Source organism: Thermobia domestica, chromosome 5 (assembly GCF_964235325.1).
Source record: "Thermobia domestica chromosome 5, izTheDome1.hap1.1, whole genome shotgun sequence".
Taxonomy (NCBI): Eukaryota; Metazoa; Arthropoda; class Insecta; order Zygentoma; family Lepismatidae; genus Thermobia; species Thermobia domestica.
The window spans coordinates 50,574,210-50,593,108 of record NC_137458.1 but is presented as its reverse complement, the minus strand read 5'-3'; the positions used below and the strand labels follow the sequence as shown (position 1 = coordinate 50,593,108).

General features: G+C 29.5%; 1 protein-coding gene across 2 annotated transcripts in view; it reads right to left on the bottom strand.

Annotated features, from left to right (window-relative positions):
- Positions 1 to 530: 530 nt before the first annotated feature.
- LOC145685918 (L-2-hydroxyglutarate dehydrogenase, mitochondrial-like) overlaps positions 531 to 18,899 on the bottom strand; it is a 65,732-nt gene continuing 47,363 nt past the window's right edge. For both annotated transcript variants that reach the window (XM_081758686.1, XM_081758685.1), the window contains exon 8: positions 531 to 4,377. In XM_081758686.1, coding sequence (XP_081614812.1) covers positions 4,182 to 4,377 — 196 coding nt within the window. In that variant the 3' untranslated portion in view covers positions 531 to 4,181. The remainder of the gene's footprint in view (positions 4,378 to 18,899) is intronic.

Here is an 18,899-nt window from a genome sequence, read left to right as displayed (position 1 = left end):
ATGCTCTAGCTGAGCGAACGTGTCAGAAGTGGTTTGCACGGTTTAGAAGTGGTGGTTTCGGCTTGGCAGACCAAGAGCGAGCTGGACAGCCAAAAAAATTTCAAGACGAAGAATTGACAGCATTGCTCGAGCAGGATTCGTGTCAAACGCAGGAACAACTTGCAGCAGCATTAGGCGTTGATCAAACAACAGTCTCCAAACGCTTGAAAGCCATGGGAATGATTCAAAAGATGTCACATTGGGTTCCACATGAATTGAAAGACAGAGACGTTGAAAGACGAAAAACCATTTGCGAATTGCTGCTTCAACGACAGAGCAGAAAGGGGTTTCTGCATCGAATTATTACGGGTGATGAGAAGTGGATCCATTACGAGAACCCTAAACGAAAAAAGGCCTGGGTGAAACCAGGTGAACCAGGTCCATCACAACCAAAACGAGATATTCACTGTGCAAAGGTTATGCTGTGCATATGGTGGGATATGAAAGGTGTGGTGTACTATGAGCTGCTGCAAGCGGGTGAAACTATGAATGGAGAACGTTATCGACGACAATTAATGCGTTTGAAGCAAGCTCTGGCCAGAACACGACCAGAATGGGAGAACAGACATGATAAACTTATTGTTCAACATGATAACGCTCGCCCACATGTCGCAAAACCGGTCAAAACCTATTTAGAAAATGTCGGATGGGAAGTTTTACCCCACCCGCCGTATTCACTAGACGTTGCTCCTTCGGACTACTACTTGTTCGATTGCATGAACAACGATTTGATTGGACAGCGGTTTACTTCTTCAGAAGATATCGAAACATGGGTCTCTGACTGGATCGCTTCCAAGGATGAGGACTTCTTTCGCCACGGAATCCGTACATTGCCTGACAGATGGGCGAAAGTGGTGGCTAGCGATGGACAATATTTTTCTTAAGGTATTTATGTATTTTGTGTTTGTACTACAGCTTCAATGTGTGCGTACCAACCGCACGAATTAATTCCTAGACCAAATACTTAGCTTGATAGCCCTTGTAACTTTTAAACTAATAGAAAAAAAAACGCTGAAATTTCATAATATGCACATACATTTGACATACTCTTCAACGCAACCAGATTAACAGTGTTTTTAACCTAATAAAGTATTTTTTTTTTTCAAATGGCAATATGTCAGGTTATTACATATTTCAAATCTACATGTGAAACAAAAACTTATAATACCACACTTGTTATTCATATTGAATAATGAGTGTGAAATTTTAAATTTTTGTTTCACATGTAAATTTGAACGTATAATAACCTGACGTAGTTGCTTGGCAAATTTGTTAGTCTAGTTGCAATGGAGGGTGTATCGAGCAATACCCCCTGTCGATACCTGCACTTCGCATTTTTCGTTTATTAGTTTAAACGTTACAAGAGTATATCAAGATACATGGCACACCCTGTATAAACTTCCTAATATTACAACCCAGAAAGTTACAACCGGTCACACTGTTTCAGCTGGGCAACATATGGTCAGCAGACCGTCTTGTTTTTGTCATTATTTCTTTTTTAGACAGGAGCTCACTATTTTTTCATTCAAGCTGTTCCACACTGCTGGGTCAACACCTAATATTCTATATTCTTACCAGAAAGCGAAGTTGAGCTATAAGCGAAAACCACTAGATCACACGAGAGCTCAACTGGATTAATCTACGACTGACTGTAAAATGAACACGAAAAAAAAAAAAAAAATTACTATCCACCTGCTCTCAGCTTGTGATATCCGAACGACAGAAAGAAAACAATCCTCTGTTTGATAGTTATCCCACAGTAGTAGTGGAAAACTTAGAGATGGTGGTCATCATTTTACATGAGTGTACTTCATGCACGTATAAGCAGAAACCCAATTCAGAAACTAGACAAAGCTTACCCTAATTCTGACACACACTGTTCACTTTATCATACAACACATTAAGTTTTGATTTACAAGTTACTCTATTAGTTTATTAAAGCTGGAAAAGCACCATTCACAATTATCCAATACACTATAATACGTCAAATATGTAAGGCCACAATGGATTACTTAAATTAGTGACCTAAATACGACAATCATTCTACATACATTCATAATTCAAAGAAGCATATTTAAAATAAAAATCATTTAAAAACTAACAACAATATGTAGCATGTTAAAAAAAAAACAAAAAACTATCGATTCTTTGGAAATTCATTATTGTACTTCTAGAAATTGTACAGTTGTCAGCAAAAGTATATTATAACAGTATCGTTATAATTCAAAATATTTTGTGTAGCACTCGTATAAATGAGAAAAAAATGTTGGAATCAACGCTCTGCCAGCCGTAATTCTCGGAATTGGTAAGGGGCTCTAAGTGCATATATATGTACCCAGGAAGAGATTAGGAACTGTGCTATTTCCTTTCCCGAAAGACGCCTTTTCCTGGAGATCTCTCATCGAAACACCATATATATTAAGGAATTTTTATGTGAAGTTCTCTCACCCACTCACATACGATTTGAAGAGTAAAGTGTGAACCTATTTGCTTTAATAGCCATTAATTACTATCATTTAATCTAGTGTATGTACAATTGTGTTAATTATATTACAAACAGAACTAAGATCCCTTTATTGAAACCTAAACAATTATATTTCCTAAAAAAAACCTAACATGCAAGTGGGAATATATTTAGTAGAAACAGATATCGCTCCGCATTTCATTTGTTCTCAAGTCCGCTGCGTCAGCGAGTGGCGGACACTGCGTATCAAGAAGTCGTATTGAATAGTTAACAATATGATTTCTTCTCAAAACAATGGGCTTTAGCACATAGCCCAAGTGAATAGTACATATGTCTTTATCCTACAAAGTTCCGTTAAACGCTACGCTATGACCTAAAAGTTTTTTGTATTCGATGTGAAAGCAGAAAATATAAATTGTTGTTTCATCAAATTTTCTCATAAGCTTCTCGTGTCCAAAAAGTAACGTTTACAAGTAACAAACACTGTGCTTATATATGAATACCAACCCAGTCAAGTGTGAACGTCTTTCTCACGAAAATAATACCTCAATATGAAGTTGTTACGAAGCCAATGATGTGAACATTTCTTCGAAAGTGTTCTTTCACATCATTACCATTTTAAAATTTTGTAAGTGAAAAAAACGAAACCATATAAGTGAGCAAGTGAATTTATCGTACTCAAAATTGTCAATCGCGCAGGCGAAAAAATGGAACAGTGAACAGCTGAATAGTCATTAATATTTGCAGTGCATAATTGAAGACGTCGAGCTTCTCTAACATAAAGGCGTCGCGTAATCGTATTTTATAACCGTATTAGGGTCACGAATCTTAAAAAGGGACACTTTATTTAATTGTATTTTTTTTAGTGATATTGCAAGCGTCCAAATAAACATTTAACCCAATAAATCAATCTGATGCAAATTAATTTTGTTTTTTCGTTATGATTCGATGTATTTAAATCCTAAAAGTGAGTGATCATTTATATTAGTGTTAAATTGTGTTATAAGTTTGTAGATGTAAGGTTGTGTTATCTACAATGTTTTCTATATTACTGGTGCAGTGCAGTGCAGGGGAAGCATCGTCTGCCTGATACAAACATTAGATGTTTAATATAAATTTCCGTGAGCCTAGCCATCTTCCTCCCCGGAGCTATACGAGACCTTTTAAATAAGCAACTCGAGACTGTATGAGACTGCTTTATGAGGTGGTCTCAGGCTCACATTGTCATATGCACCGCGAACTTCCGTTAATGATGGTGGGCTTCCAGTGTACGGAGTCATCAACATAATTTGTGAATGAGGAAACAGCGATATACCATAAACACGGTGTAGATTTTGTTATTAAGCCTTGTTTCGAGTCCCGGATTATATCATTTAGGTTCTCTCTTAGTAGGAATTGGTGCTCTTCGGTTGATGAGACCCAGCACAGGACGTTCCATCCGTCGTACTATAACTATCTTCTTCTGTAGTAATTTCGAAATAAATGAATGAAATAACATGTTTTGAATATACAAAGTTTCTCTTTAAATAAAACAAAAAAGTGAATGCCAATCGGCTTGTTCCTTCCGAAGCTATTGAGAAAAAGAATATAGAGGAAGTACATACTTTTACTGACGATTGTACATTCCTATATACTTTTAACAACAGTTCTATACATAATACAACTCTTTGTATTTCAGTTACAAATTAAATTGTTCTTTCGCTTTATCAGCGATCATCTTAGCAATAGCCAAAGATGAGGTTGCTCCTGGAGAAGGTGCGTTTCGACAGTGAAGGATCCTCTTTCCAATGGCTCCTGTACCCATATCGAATACAAAATCATCAACTAGAGCTCCACTGCTGTCCATTGCCTGCGCTCGTACGCCAGCTGGACCCCTGAAAGTATTTCAATAAGTAATATACAAAGAGAACTCAAAATCAAAACAAACAAAAACCCAACAACACATGCAGTTAGTGAAAGACGACTATCTAAACCTTCTTGCAACTCTTACCTTTAAAACTCAACTTCTTTTCTCGCATCCTTCTTCTTCAGATTATTATTATTATTATTATTATTATTATTATTATTATTATTATTATTATTATTATTAATAATAATAATAATAATAATAATAATAATAGTAATTATTATTATTATTATTATTATTATTATTATTATTATTATTATTATTATTATTATTATTATTATTATTATTATTATTATTATTATTGCATAACAACAACAACAAAAACAACATACTATCGTAAGTTACGTTAACAAGTTAAGTTATCATTACTATCCTAAGTTAAGAAAAACTTTACGCACTTCTAGCTAAATACAGTAACTCGACGAAGGTGGCAACCGACAGCAGTGGTTACCAATCTTTTTTGACTGATGACACACTTTACTTAACATCCACGACCACGACATCGTGAACCTTGTTAGATTTTTTTATTATTAATTATATAAATTACATAGTGTACGCCAGTTTTCATAAAGTAAAGTATGACTACAGACGTGTTCAAATTATTAGACTCACGCTCGAAAACTGCAAAGTTGATGTTTCAATCCTAATTTCGGAGTTCTAGAACATTTAATTTAATGGTTAAACCACCAATATAGGATCCTTCATTTGTTTACTGTACAGTTGAAATGGTGATATCACCATTGAACAGCAGATGGCATTGGTGGGGGGAAGGAGGTTCAGTTGTAGACAGCTATTGTGAGTAGGGGTGGGGTGGGGATTCTGCGCCACTTCATCATTTCCAATAACAATCTAGCACACCATCAATAATAATAGCGCACCCCTAATAACAATAGCGCATCCCCTTACCTCCAAATAACTTCTAAACTACCCCTAATAATTTCTACCGCACTCCCTACTTCCCAAATAACTTCTATCACATCTCAATTTCTATCTTACTCATAATAACTTCTAATGCATTCTATCACTAAATCTAGTTACAAAAATCATTAAATCTGGTTATAAAAAATCCCTAAATCTAGTTACAAAAATCACTAAATCTAGTTATAAAATCACTAAATCTAGTTACAAAATCTGGTTATAACCAGTTTTGACTTTAAAAAAATCACTAAATTTGGTTACAAAATCTGGTTATAACCGGTTTAGACTTCAAAAATCACTAAATCTGGTTACAAAAAATCACTAAATCTAGTTACAAAAACAAAAAAATTACTAAATCTAACAACATTTAACAAGAATAAACAATTGCATTTTAAACTCTGATACATACTCTTTTAAATGCCGTTTGAATTATCAAAATCGGATAAAAAATAACGAATTTAGCATTTTGCCGCCTGTATTTATACAACCCAACACAACACACACGCACACATTTACAATTCAGTTTCCTTCTCTCTTTCTTCTGAGTATGTAATAACAACAACACCAAAACTGTCCGTCCTGGCTGTCTGTCCAAGCTGTCTGTCCTAGGTGTCACGGCTTCTTGTCAGTCCCGCTTTTTTCGATTCACGGTCATCACTTTGAAGAAAATTCTTGATACAAAATCTGTCCGCAAAGCTCTAGCTTTTATAATTCTGAAACATACCGCATGCCACACCATCTATTGAGTAGGTGAGTAACTTATTGATCATAGTCACCTAGGTGGTAAATATAGCTAAAACATTAATGTTCAAAAAAGAAAAAGTCAGTGTATCCAACTCCATATATTTTTTCGGAACGTTCCAGGATTTTAATTTTTCAAGATATCGCTTTAAAACATATAGGGATGAATTCACCCCATTACTAATAAATATGATAATTGTTAAAAATGAGTTGGCAACACTGGAAGTCACACCCCCAAATAACGTTATTATTTTATACCTCGGTCCCTAATTAACTGATTTCAAAAATTCAAACGGCAAATGAATACTAATAACATAACCAATTTTTTAAAATGCATAGATGGTTGCATAACCCAAAGGATACTTTTCCCTTTTTCAATATCTCCACAAAATTTCAACAAATCGAAAAAATAAAAATACTACCATAAGTCAAATAAAATTTTAAGACTTTTTTAAAGAATAACATTTACCCGAAAACTCAAAAATAAACCCGTAAAAAATTCCCGAAATTTTGAACTTGCTATAAAATCGTCAAATATTAACCGATTTTCAAAATTCAAACGGTAGATGGTTTCTATTTTCTTATAATTTTTTTCTAACACGTTACTGGTTGCCTATGTCTAAGGATAAAATTACAAAAACAACTTTTATGACTTAAAAATATAAATTTTACCTAAAACTAAACTATACATAAAAGTTAATTAAATTTACCTAAAACTAAACTATACATAAAAGTTAATTAAATTTACCTAAAACTAAACTATACATAAGAGTTAATTAAATATGACCTAAAACTAAACTAAACTATACATAAAAGTTAATTAAATATGACCTAAAACTAAACTAAACTATACATAAAAGTTAATTAAATATGACCTAAAACTAAACTACACCTCACATAAAAGTTAATTAAATATGACCTAAAACTAAACTATACATAAAGGTTAATTAAATATGACCTAAAACTAAACTATACATAAAGGTTAATTAAATATGACTTAAAACTAAACTACACATAAATACATTTTAACTATATCTTATAATGCCCCCAAGCTAATGTACTTACACCACCCTCTAATATATATCTTTTATCATCATTCGAATCTAAAGCTAATTTATTTACAGCTATGGTATACACATCATGCTTACAACTTCGAATTAGATTTATATTTTTATATGTTTTCACATCATTGAATAGGGTTTGCTTATAATCATCAAATTGTAACTCTTTTGCTACTACACATTTTGTTATTCCTTTTGCTTTTTTCTCCTCTTTATTTTCAACTTTAAAGGCATACATTTTCGACCTTAACCCAATAAATTCTGTCATTATTTTACCATTGTTTTCATCCTTCATCTTTCCTAATACTTTTTTGTTTACTAATGGTATTCCATATTGATTATCCTTTCCATAATCACTTGTATCAAATAAATCAATCATTTCATTTAAGTCTTTGTAGAAGTCATCTGTCCCAATTTCATATATAAAACTATCAGTATCCGTATAACATAAGTTTATATCAATATCATATTTAGGTTTCATAATGTTGTAATGGAAGTCATACATTAATAGTTTTGATAAATCTAACACACTCATACCAACATATATAGGTTTGTTGAAGATCAATTTTTCTTTTTTCATATGTATCGCACACAAATCTTCAGTAAATATTGTTCTATAATCAAAGTTCGGTTTCGCTATTAACTTTTCCACCCTCATTGGATCACATTCTAAAGTAATTGATGGCCTCTTTCTAATGTTTTCCATTGTTTTACCAAATACACTATTATTCATTAACTTGTAAAAATCTTTCTCGAAATTATTCTTAGCTTGCGTTCTCATATTTGTATTTAGATCAATATATTCCTTTAACCAGTTTGATTGCTTGAACTCTAATACTCGGTGAATTTTCTTTAATATCATTCCAAGTGACATATATAATTTTAAATTTCTATAGTGAATAACATATCTTTCTTTATTGTAAAGCGTTGTTAATAATTTTGATTGTTTCGATCCTGGTGGGCACATATTTTCTGGAGCTAATGGTAGATCTGTATGTTTATCATGTAAGTATTCTGGATATTCTAAATCAACTTCTAATATGTAGCCAGTTTCTGAATCATCTGGAATATTCATTATGTTTATGTAAGGTTGAACCCATTTAAAGTCTTTGTAAGGCATGTATTGACTCATTGCCCATCCATATAAATTATTTGCATCTAGATAAGTTAAATACTTTGAAAGTTCATCTTTATTATAACTTTTCATATACTTATTATTTGCTTTTACATACCTCTTACTACATTGTGAAATTCCACCTCTTATACCTTTTTCAATCATTAATATTTTGTCATAGTCAGTTAACATTTCTAGTTCGATTTTAGTCACCTTTAACATTGAATCCCACGATAAACCAGGAGCAGTGAAATACCAAGCAGGATCTAAACCATATGCCTTTAAACACACATCTCTAAAATTTTCAAATACATCAGCTAATATTAATACATCTGTCTTGTTATAAAGTTCTGTATATTCACCTAGATTTTTAATATTGAATGACTTCCAAACATTTTTCGCATGCTCATAATCTTCATCACTGATGTGGGTGTTAGTAACTTTATTAAAGAACATTTCTTTTGAAGGTAGTTTTGTTTCTTCTAATCTTTCAATTGAGTCAATATAATCATATGGGTACACACCTTTTTTAATTACTAAATCTAATAAATCATTAGTGAAATACTTTGACGTTTCTCTATATTGTTCTTTTGTAAGGTTATTTGCTAGTTCTGCTAAACCCCTTGACATAAACCTAAATGAATCTAGAAATCGTAAATTAATTCCATTCTTTTTATCAACCTTCACATATTTTGAGTATGTTATATATTTTTCCTCATTATTTGCAATTAGTTTTATTTCATTCTTATCATAAGCAAGTTCTTTAACAAACAGGTGAGTATCATAACCACTTAAATTGTGAATAAATACTGGAATAAAATTAGGATTTCGATAGCTTAAGTTACAATAACTGTGAGCTGCACCTCTAAACTTTCCAGTTAAATGATCATGATCTCTTACTTTTGCTTTATTTATATTTATATTTTTCAAACATTTACCTAATTCATGTTTCCATTCTTCTAATTTTTCAACCATGCTATCATTATTTTTAGCGAATTTTATTTTCTTATTTAACATATTTATTTGTTTTTCAATTGCTGGTGGTAAATCATTCAAGTTTCTCTCACATATATGACAACTATTGGAATTATTATATCTATTTTCCTCATCTTTAGTTAGATCAATCATTTCAACTGTTTTGTTATATATTTTCTTTATTTCTATTGCTTCTTGTTTTAAATTCTCCACAAACACCTTTGCAGCATCTAAACCAATATAACTAACAGGCCTTTTATACACACCATTTGAGTATTTGATGTAATAACAGAAACTCATTGGTAAATGCTTTTGATACTTCACAGTTTTAGAACAATTATGGTCTACATCCATTTTACATAACAAGCATTCAAAATCGGCATATATCGCAAATGGTACCCTCAATGATCTATTATAATTTTGAAATTGTATTTGATTGTTATATGGTTTTGGAAGTTCTATTCTAACAGATTCATGCTCCTTACAATATAGTTCATGTTCTTGTAATTGTATCTCATTTCTAAAATGTCTTGTTAAACACCTATCACAAAAGTATAATTTTTCCTTATGCTTTGTTACTTGACTTCTTATTAATCTTGATAAATCCTTTATCCAACAAAAGTGATCATTATTTTCATCTTTTACATATAATAAATTGATGTGTTTATCCTGCTTATTTTTTGTGATTTGAAGTGGGTATATATTATATTCATCATCATAGGTATACACGTTAATGGATATGTTACTTCTTTTTTCAAACTTTACTATATCTTTTAATTGTACAGGAAATTCAATACCCTTACAATATTTCTCTTGTAATTCATCCACAATTTCTGTATAGTTTGAAGGCAGTTGAGGATGTGATTGATGATCTATAGGTTTTAAATAACATGCAATAGAATATAAGAAACATTTATTATCTTTATTTTGAACATTTATCACTGCTTTTTTATCTTTAATTGGTTTAGGAAGGTCAATATAGGAAGAAGCTCGTAATGGTACATATTTATTTAATCTGATTTCTAAATATTTAATTTGATGTAATGACCAACCTGAACCTCTTCCTTGAAATTCCTCCATCTCTCTACATAGTTTTTGTTTAGCATTGGTTATATATTCATCTAAGTCAGTTGATTGTAATATTCTTTCATTCATAGTTTTAAAATTGCGTTCTTGTACTTCTTTATCTTTAATATAATCACAAATGAATACAAGGTTGACTTTTAATGGATGGTGCTTTAATTCTTCCTTGATTTTATTAATAACTACTTTCCCACTTATATTTAAAAACTTCACCGCATCCTTATATCCTCCTATGTTTTCGATTGTGATAGTTTGTAATCGTTTCTGTATTGCTGTTTCCTTTGTTTGTACTTTAATTGGTATTCGTTGTGGTTTGGATTCTTCAAAAACATCTTGTTTAAATGGAAATATGTTTCTAATTTGTGATCTGTTTTGTACATCTTCATATTTTATAATACGGTCAATAAGTTCAGCCTTTCTTAATTTAGAATAACCTTTTATCCCCTTCCTTTTACAATGGTTTTTTAGTTCATCAACTTTCATTGCGTATATAACTTTCAATTCATCTGGTTCATTTTGGTATTGTTCGATTTTTTTGATTAATTCACTCTTATTTAAATAACTATAGCCGCGGATTTTCTTGACTTTACATATTTGTTTTAGTTTTGTAATTGACATCTCCTTCATCTCCTCACCAGTAAAATTAACATTATTCATACTCATTTTATATGGAAAAACACTGTATCGTAATTTTATATTCACTAAATTTTTTAATTCATTTTCATAATATTTTTATACCAACATTAGCATACTTATTTTTCTAATACAGCTGTTAATGTCGACATAAAAAAAATGATACAGTGTTTTTCCATATAATAACACACCTTATATGAAAAAACACTGTATCATTTTTTATATTCACCAGATTTTTTAATTCATTTTCATAATATTTTTCATGTTTAAACAAATTAAATTACATTACAACATTTATAATATATTATTTTTATTTATTTAATTAATATGCAAATTATTAAACCCTAACCATTTAATAAACTCTAATTATTTAATTATTATGCAAATTATTTATTTAATTATTAATGCAAATTGTTTATTTAATTATTATGCAAATTATTTATTTAATTATTATGCAAATTATTAAACCCTAACCATTTAATAAACACTTTATTACCTTTTATGAAAATATTTATAAAAGTTAAACACATTAAATTACACTACAACATTTATAATATTATATTATGCAAATTATTAAACCCTAACCATTTAATAAACTCTAATTACTTAATTATTATGCAAATTATTTATTTAATTATTAATGCAAATTATTTATTTAATTATTATGCAAATTATTTATTTAATTATTATGCAAATTATTAAACCCTAACCATTTAATAAACACTTTATTACCTTTTATGAAAATATTTATAAAAGTTAAACACATTAAATTTACACTACAACATTTTCTTTATCTATCCAACTATTATGTGAATTATCAAACCCTAACCATTTAACAAACACTTTATTACCTTTCTTTCTCAATATTTTTTCAACCAAATACTCATCCTTATATTTAGTTTTCAATAATTCTGGTTCATAAAATCTTCCTTTAACTTCTTCATTGTTTAAATCTTTAATTTTATATGTTGGTGGATTAGATGGTATAACCTCATTAATAACAAACACTTCTGCTGACCAATTTGGTGTATAACCTTTTTCAAACAAACTTTTAATTTTACTTATACGAACATAATCACCAATCTTATACTTTAACTTAACAGACTTATATTCTTTCTTATACACTTTTTTCAATATCGCATGCTCATTTTTCTTATTCACTTCTACAGGTTTCACACCAATTGTTCTATGTACTTTATTATTATATTCATCAACCAAACCTTGCAATATTTTTAACCACTTATAATTACCTTGAACAGTAAATTTTTTCCACATATTCTGTTTAAGTGTTTTGTTAAATCTTTCAACAACAGAAGCTTTTTTACCACTATATGTTGAGTAATGATTGATATTGTTTTTTCCCATCAAATCTTCAAATTCTTTATTATAAAACTCTTTACCTTGATCAGTTTGTAAATTGTTGGGTTTTCTTACTTTTAACACTGATTCAAATGCTTCTGTAACATTTTTCCCACTCTTATCTTTAACAGGAACAGTAAACGCATATTTTGAAAACACATCTATAATTGTTAGTAAATACTTATAACCTTTATTTAATTTTGAAACACCTTTTAACACACCACTATCTATTTCCACAAGATCAGCTTGCCAAAGATCATCAATACCTTTAACAATAACACTTAACCTAGCATAATTCTTTCTAGATGGTTTATGAATTTCTTCTATAATGTCTTCTCTTATACCTTCACCTTCATATAGTCAATCGCGCTTTTTAATGAATTGGGATTTATTAGTACAACATACAACACATATACCTTTCTTAATATATCTCCCATTATTTGTTTGTTCTATTCTAATGTTATCTATTTTTGTATCTGTTGATTTCTTACACTTAACACAATACATCATACTATTTATTATATGGAAAATTATTAACCTCAATCTATAACTCAAACACTATATCAACTAACAACATAATTCTAAAGATCGGCCTAATTCAAACTATAATTCAAACTATAATTCAAGCATATGTTTGTTTGATGCTGTTGCCGATATTTGATGATTAATACTATAATTAACGGGTGTCGATATTTGATGTTTAATACTATAATTAATGCTGTTGTTGATTAATAATTTAATTTATGCTGTTGTTGGTATTTGTTGATTAATACTATAATTGATCATGAACTTCAATCTATAATTCAATCTATAATTAATCTATATAATAACTTCTACAATTCAAACACTGTTCATCTATATAATTTAATCAATATAACATTCTATAACTTAGTCTATAATTCAAACAATAATTCAATCTATATAACAATTTATAATTCATCTGTATAATTCAATTTAGAATGTTGTTATATAGATTGAATTAAAATGTTATATATATATGGATTGAATTAGAATGTTGTTATATAGATTGAATATAGCAAATGGTTTTATGAAAGTTCTCTTTCTATATACATAATAACTTGCAATGGTTGCCCTTCTTCCATAGCTGAATTCTTATTTGCTTGAAACATAATTATATCACCCTTTTTAATGTTTACAGGTAAATTTTCAATCAAAGTATCACCTAAATATATCTCTAGAAAGTATTTATCCAAACTTAATTCCATGTGCATTATTTCCCATTATATAGAAATTTGTAACCATTAGAGAGATTAAATATTCTAAAGATTGGTTCCTTAACATTTTTAACTCTCAATCGACATATTAGGGGTATAGTTTCTTTCTGCATAATCAATTTAGTAGTATCCATCCTAATCTTTTGAAAATCATCTTTCTTTATATATGTCTTGTAATGTTTTTAATACATCTTCAAATTTGTTTCTATCACCTTCCAATTGACTATTAACATTACTATTTATTGAATCTAGCTGTTGTAAAGTTACTACATCTTGTTGGTCAATTGCATCACTTACATTAACAAGTCTTTTGTTTTTGAAATCAACCCATGTTATATTTGATGTAAAAACTTCACTTACATGATTGAGGTTTGTAGTCCTCGTTTTAGTATTACCAAAAATATCCGTATTTATTATATAACAATTCAAATTATTTAACAGCAAGTAAAACAGTTATACGAGCTCCACCAAAATCAATCAAATCACCATTTTCATCTTTAATTGAAACTTTCAAATTATTAAATTTATTGTGATGTATTGGGAAAATATCTTTTCATTAGGTTCATATATAATTGGTTCTCTAAACTCTGCATTTGTTCTAAATGTTGCAATTAAGTCTGTTTCGTTGTGTGTTGTATCATTGTGTTTTAAAATCATACCTTCTGCTAAATCACAATGAATATTTATAGTATCAAATGGATGAAACCTTGCTGGTTTATCTCCAATATGTTCTATGTTATTAGCCAAGTTTTTATCACTAAAACCTAATACAGTGTTAATGGTATCTAAGGTTATATCACAAACCTCACTAAATATTTTAACTCTATTTCTTTTCCTGTCTTCTATAATTTCAAAAGTATCTTTGAATTCATCAGTGTAGAATGGAAGGTTTGATTTAATATATTCTTCTAATTCTTTTAAACTATATTGACCAGGTTGAACTATGGCTTGTCTTGTAACTTCAGGTTCTTCAGTGCAAAACGTTAATTTATTGTTCTTTTCTGTAATGTTTGGTGTTAAGTATGTTGTATAAAATCCTGCAACAGCTACTTCTAAATCGTTTTCAAATGGGTAGTGCAAAGACATGTTTAATACAGATGAATAACCATTTAAATTAAATACTTTCATTTATTATATAATAAATAATTAAAATGGATAATTGGGATATTAAAGTAAGGTTAACAGAAGAAACGGCGAAGAGTAAGAGGAATGGAGAGTTGTTACCTGATGATATAAGATGTTTAATAGTTGGGCCTAGTGGATGTGGTAAAACAACGTTAATGATTGATAATTTTTTGTTGGCACCTAAATGGTTAAAATATGCAAATGTTTATATATATTCTAAAAGTTTAAATCAACCTAAATACCAACACTTAATACAACTTTTTCGAGATATAGAACGTAATATTAAAGACACAATAGCAATAATAAAAGGAAACAATGAAGAGATTATTCCATTAGATGAATGTGAGGATTATTCTGTGGTAGTATTTGATGATTTCATATTAGAAGAACAAAATCACGTTAGAGAATATTTTACTCGAGGTCGTCATAAGGGTTTGAACTGTTTCTATCTTGGACAAACATATTCTAAAGTGCCAAAACAATTAATTAGGGACAACTTAAACTTTCTTTGTATATTTAGACAGGACAATGTAAATTTAAAACATATATATGATGAATTTGTTGCATCTGATATGTCGTTTGAAAAATTACAATCATTATGTAGCAAGTGTTGGAGTGAAGAACATGGTTTCTTAACAATAGATATGACTAGGAAGGTGAATAATGGTAAATATAGAAATAAAATTAAAGAATTTCTAAAAGTGTAAACTAAACGTATATGAATGCAGGTGAACGTATATATTATGTTATGTTATGTTATTTTATGTTATGTTATGTTATGTTTTTATTTTTTTTCTTTATATAATAAATGGATGTTAATAAAGCTAAGAAGTATATTAAGTTAAAAGAAGAACTTATTAAAAGATTTAAGGAAATTAAACAAAGTAATCGAAGTAAGTATGAAAAATTTAAAGAACAAGATCAGCCTGTTATTGATGCAATTAAAGATTTAGGGCAAGATATATCAAAAGTAGCAGAAGAAAATAAAAATCTAATTCAAGAGTTAGTTCCAGTTGTACATAAAAGTGCTAGAGTGGATTCAAGCTTATTAGAAACACCGCCTATGTATGATAGTTCTATAAATGAAAGTGATACGCCTATAACAGAAGAAATAAAACACATGAAAAAACAAATTAAATATAAAGTAGAAGGAATAGAATCTTTAGCAACAACTCATTTTGGTAAGATTGCCTCAAGATATTATGCAACTAGAGATGATAAAAGTTTTGGAATACAACCATATGATGAAGATGGGAAAATTATACATATGATAGGAAATGCGGAAGTTAAAATTCATGGTGATGATCTAGTTATTAATAATCGACATTATACAGGAACAGAAGGTTTATGGGAATTATTGACAAAACATAATCCAACAAATTATAATGATGATGATCTAGAAAAATATAAACAAATAGTAATTGATTCTAGTGTTGCATTTCATAATAATGATCCAAGTACAAGAAAACAAAAATCTAGTAAAGGTAAAAAATATAAAGAAATTATCAAACCTATTTGGGATGAATATATAAAACCAACAACACCTTCAAAAAAGACACCAAAATCTGGAGAAGGAATAAAGGTATATAACGAATTATCAAAAGAATACATATGGATGGATGATGTGAGAAAACTGATTGATCGCTTGATTGTTATTGATGGGGAAGAAAAATCTGGAAATGATAACTTTTATAATGAGAAAGTAGGTATTATGGATATGATTAATTCTAAACTTGCACAATTTATACCTAATGATCCAAAAGGTATAGGTTATTTGATAAAGATATTGAATACGCTGCCACCAAAATTTTGGAATAGTGAAAAGTATGGAAAAGGATTAGTAAATGATTTGATTAATAAACTTCCATTTGAGTTGCATATTCCAGGATTTAGATTTTGCGGGCCTGGGACTAAGTTAGAAGAAAGATTAGAAAGAGGTGATGAAGGTATTAACAAATTAGATGGGGCTTGTAAAGAACATGATATATACTATAGGGATAATAAAGATACAGAATCAAGACATATTGCAGATAAGGAATTAGAAAATAAAGCTTGGGAAAGAGTTTTTGATAAAGATGCTAATTTAATAACTGAAAAACTACCTGCTCTTGGAACTGCTTTAATGATGAATACAAAAGTAAGATTTGGTTTAGGTTTATAAGTAATGAAAGTAAGATTAGGTTTATAAGTATTTTTTAGATTTAGGTTTATATATGTACTTTTTATGGAATTTTTTCATAAAAAGCTTTTAATTTATATAATAAATATGCAGTTAAAAGGTTTTACATTTACGATTCCTAATCAGGAACTTAAACAATTAAATATAGATCACATTTTAACTAACAAACAACTCAAACAAAAGGAGGCAAAACTAAGTAAAGGACAATGTATGTCTCTATCTCTTTCTATACCACAACTTAAGAAAATAAACAAAGAAATGAAGGCAAATGATAATAAAGTTCATTATGGTGGTTTTATATTTACTATTCCAACGATTTTAGCTTTAATAGGTGCTCTAGGTTCTGTTGCTGGAGGTGCAGCTGCTATTGCTAAGACTGTAGATGATGCAAAAAAGAATAAAATGGAATTAGAAGAACAAAAGCGACATAACTTAGCAATGGAAGAAAAACAAGGTGGTAAGCTTTCAAAAAACGTAAACTCCAAAACAGTAAAGAAAAAGAAGAAATTAAACCTTTAAGTAATTTAGATCTAATACAACTTGTTAAAAAACTTAAGATAAGAAACTTTAGAGGTGTATTTATGAGTGATGAATTGCCTAAACAACCAAGGAAGAATGAGTGTGGTATTGTTAATTTTGATACGTCTAAAAATATAGGAACGCATTGGATTTGTTATTGGAAAAAAGGAAATAGAAAGTATGTGTTTGTTTCATTTGGAGGTAATCCGCCAAAAACACTCGTAAAATATCTTGGTCATAATATAAAGTACAATAGCAGCCGTATACAACATTTTAACGAGGTAATTTGTGGACATTTATGCATTACAGTGTTAAAAATGTTTACAGATGGGTATAGTTTTTCAGAAATTATTAGTCAGGTGAATAGGAATAAGGATATTTGGAGAAGTTATATGTAAGTTTTTATGGGTTTATTTTATGGGCTTAATTCATAAAACGATTATAAATATTTTTTATAATAAATATGGATAAGATAGAATCATATGAATTACAATCCTTTAAACCTAATCAAAAAACAATTGAGAATTTAAATAAGCCAAACAGGTCTATTGAATTTGATATTGACGTGGGTGATGGCTTCATACATCCTTATTATGCTGATATTTATGTAACTTTTGAAATTAGAGGTAGAGATGGTGATGGGGAATATACTACTGGTCAAAATATTAGACTTATTAATAATTTCTTCCCACATTTGTTTTCTCAAATTCAAGTTAGTAAGCATGGTCAGATATTAGATATTATAGATTATCCTGGTTTAACTTCAACAGCTGTAAACACATGTACGATTTCAAAACCAGAGGCAAATCACTATGATGAATGTGGATGGGAAGGAATTACGTGGGCAAGAACAGATGAAGAAATAGTGTTTTTGCTAAGACTTTTGCCAGGATTTTGTTCAGATTTTAAAGATATTATGTGGAAAGGAGGATTGAAATATACATTTAAAAGAAGTGGTTCTGATGATAATGAATTTGCTATTTGGAAAACAAAAAAGCAGGATGGAACATATGAGAATGATCAACCGCATCCAGGTAAAATTAAGATTACAAATATGGAGTTAAGAATGCCTATTGTTAATTATGAACCTAACTATGCCACTTTGTTAAGATCTAATATGTTAAAAGAAGGTAAGATTCCTATTTCATTTAACACGTATCAATGTTTACAGAAATCAGTTAGTGGAAAGTATTTAGAATTCGATTTAACCACACAATTTAACTCAAGTGAATTTGATATGCCTAATTTTGTGATTGCCTTTTTCCAAACTGATAGAAATGATAATCAAGAAAGAGATTCAAGCTATTTTGATCATTGTAAAGTTCAGAATATCCATTTTCGTAATTCTAGAAATGAATCTTTCCCATTAGAATCTTTAAACTTAGATTTTGCAAAACATAAGTATTTGAAAGTTTATGAAATGTATACGGTATATAAGCGAGCTACAATTGGAAATACTGAGATGTTTTATTATCCTAAAGAGTTTTTAGAAAATAGGCCGATGTTCGTAATTAACACAAGCAAGCATAAATCAGTAACTGTAAGTGA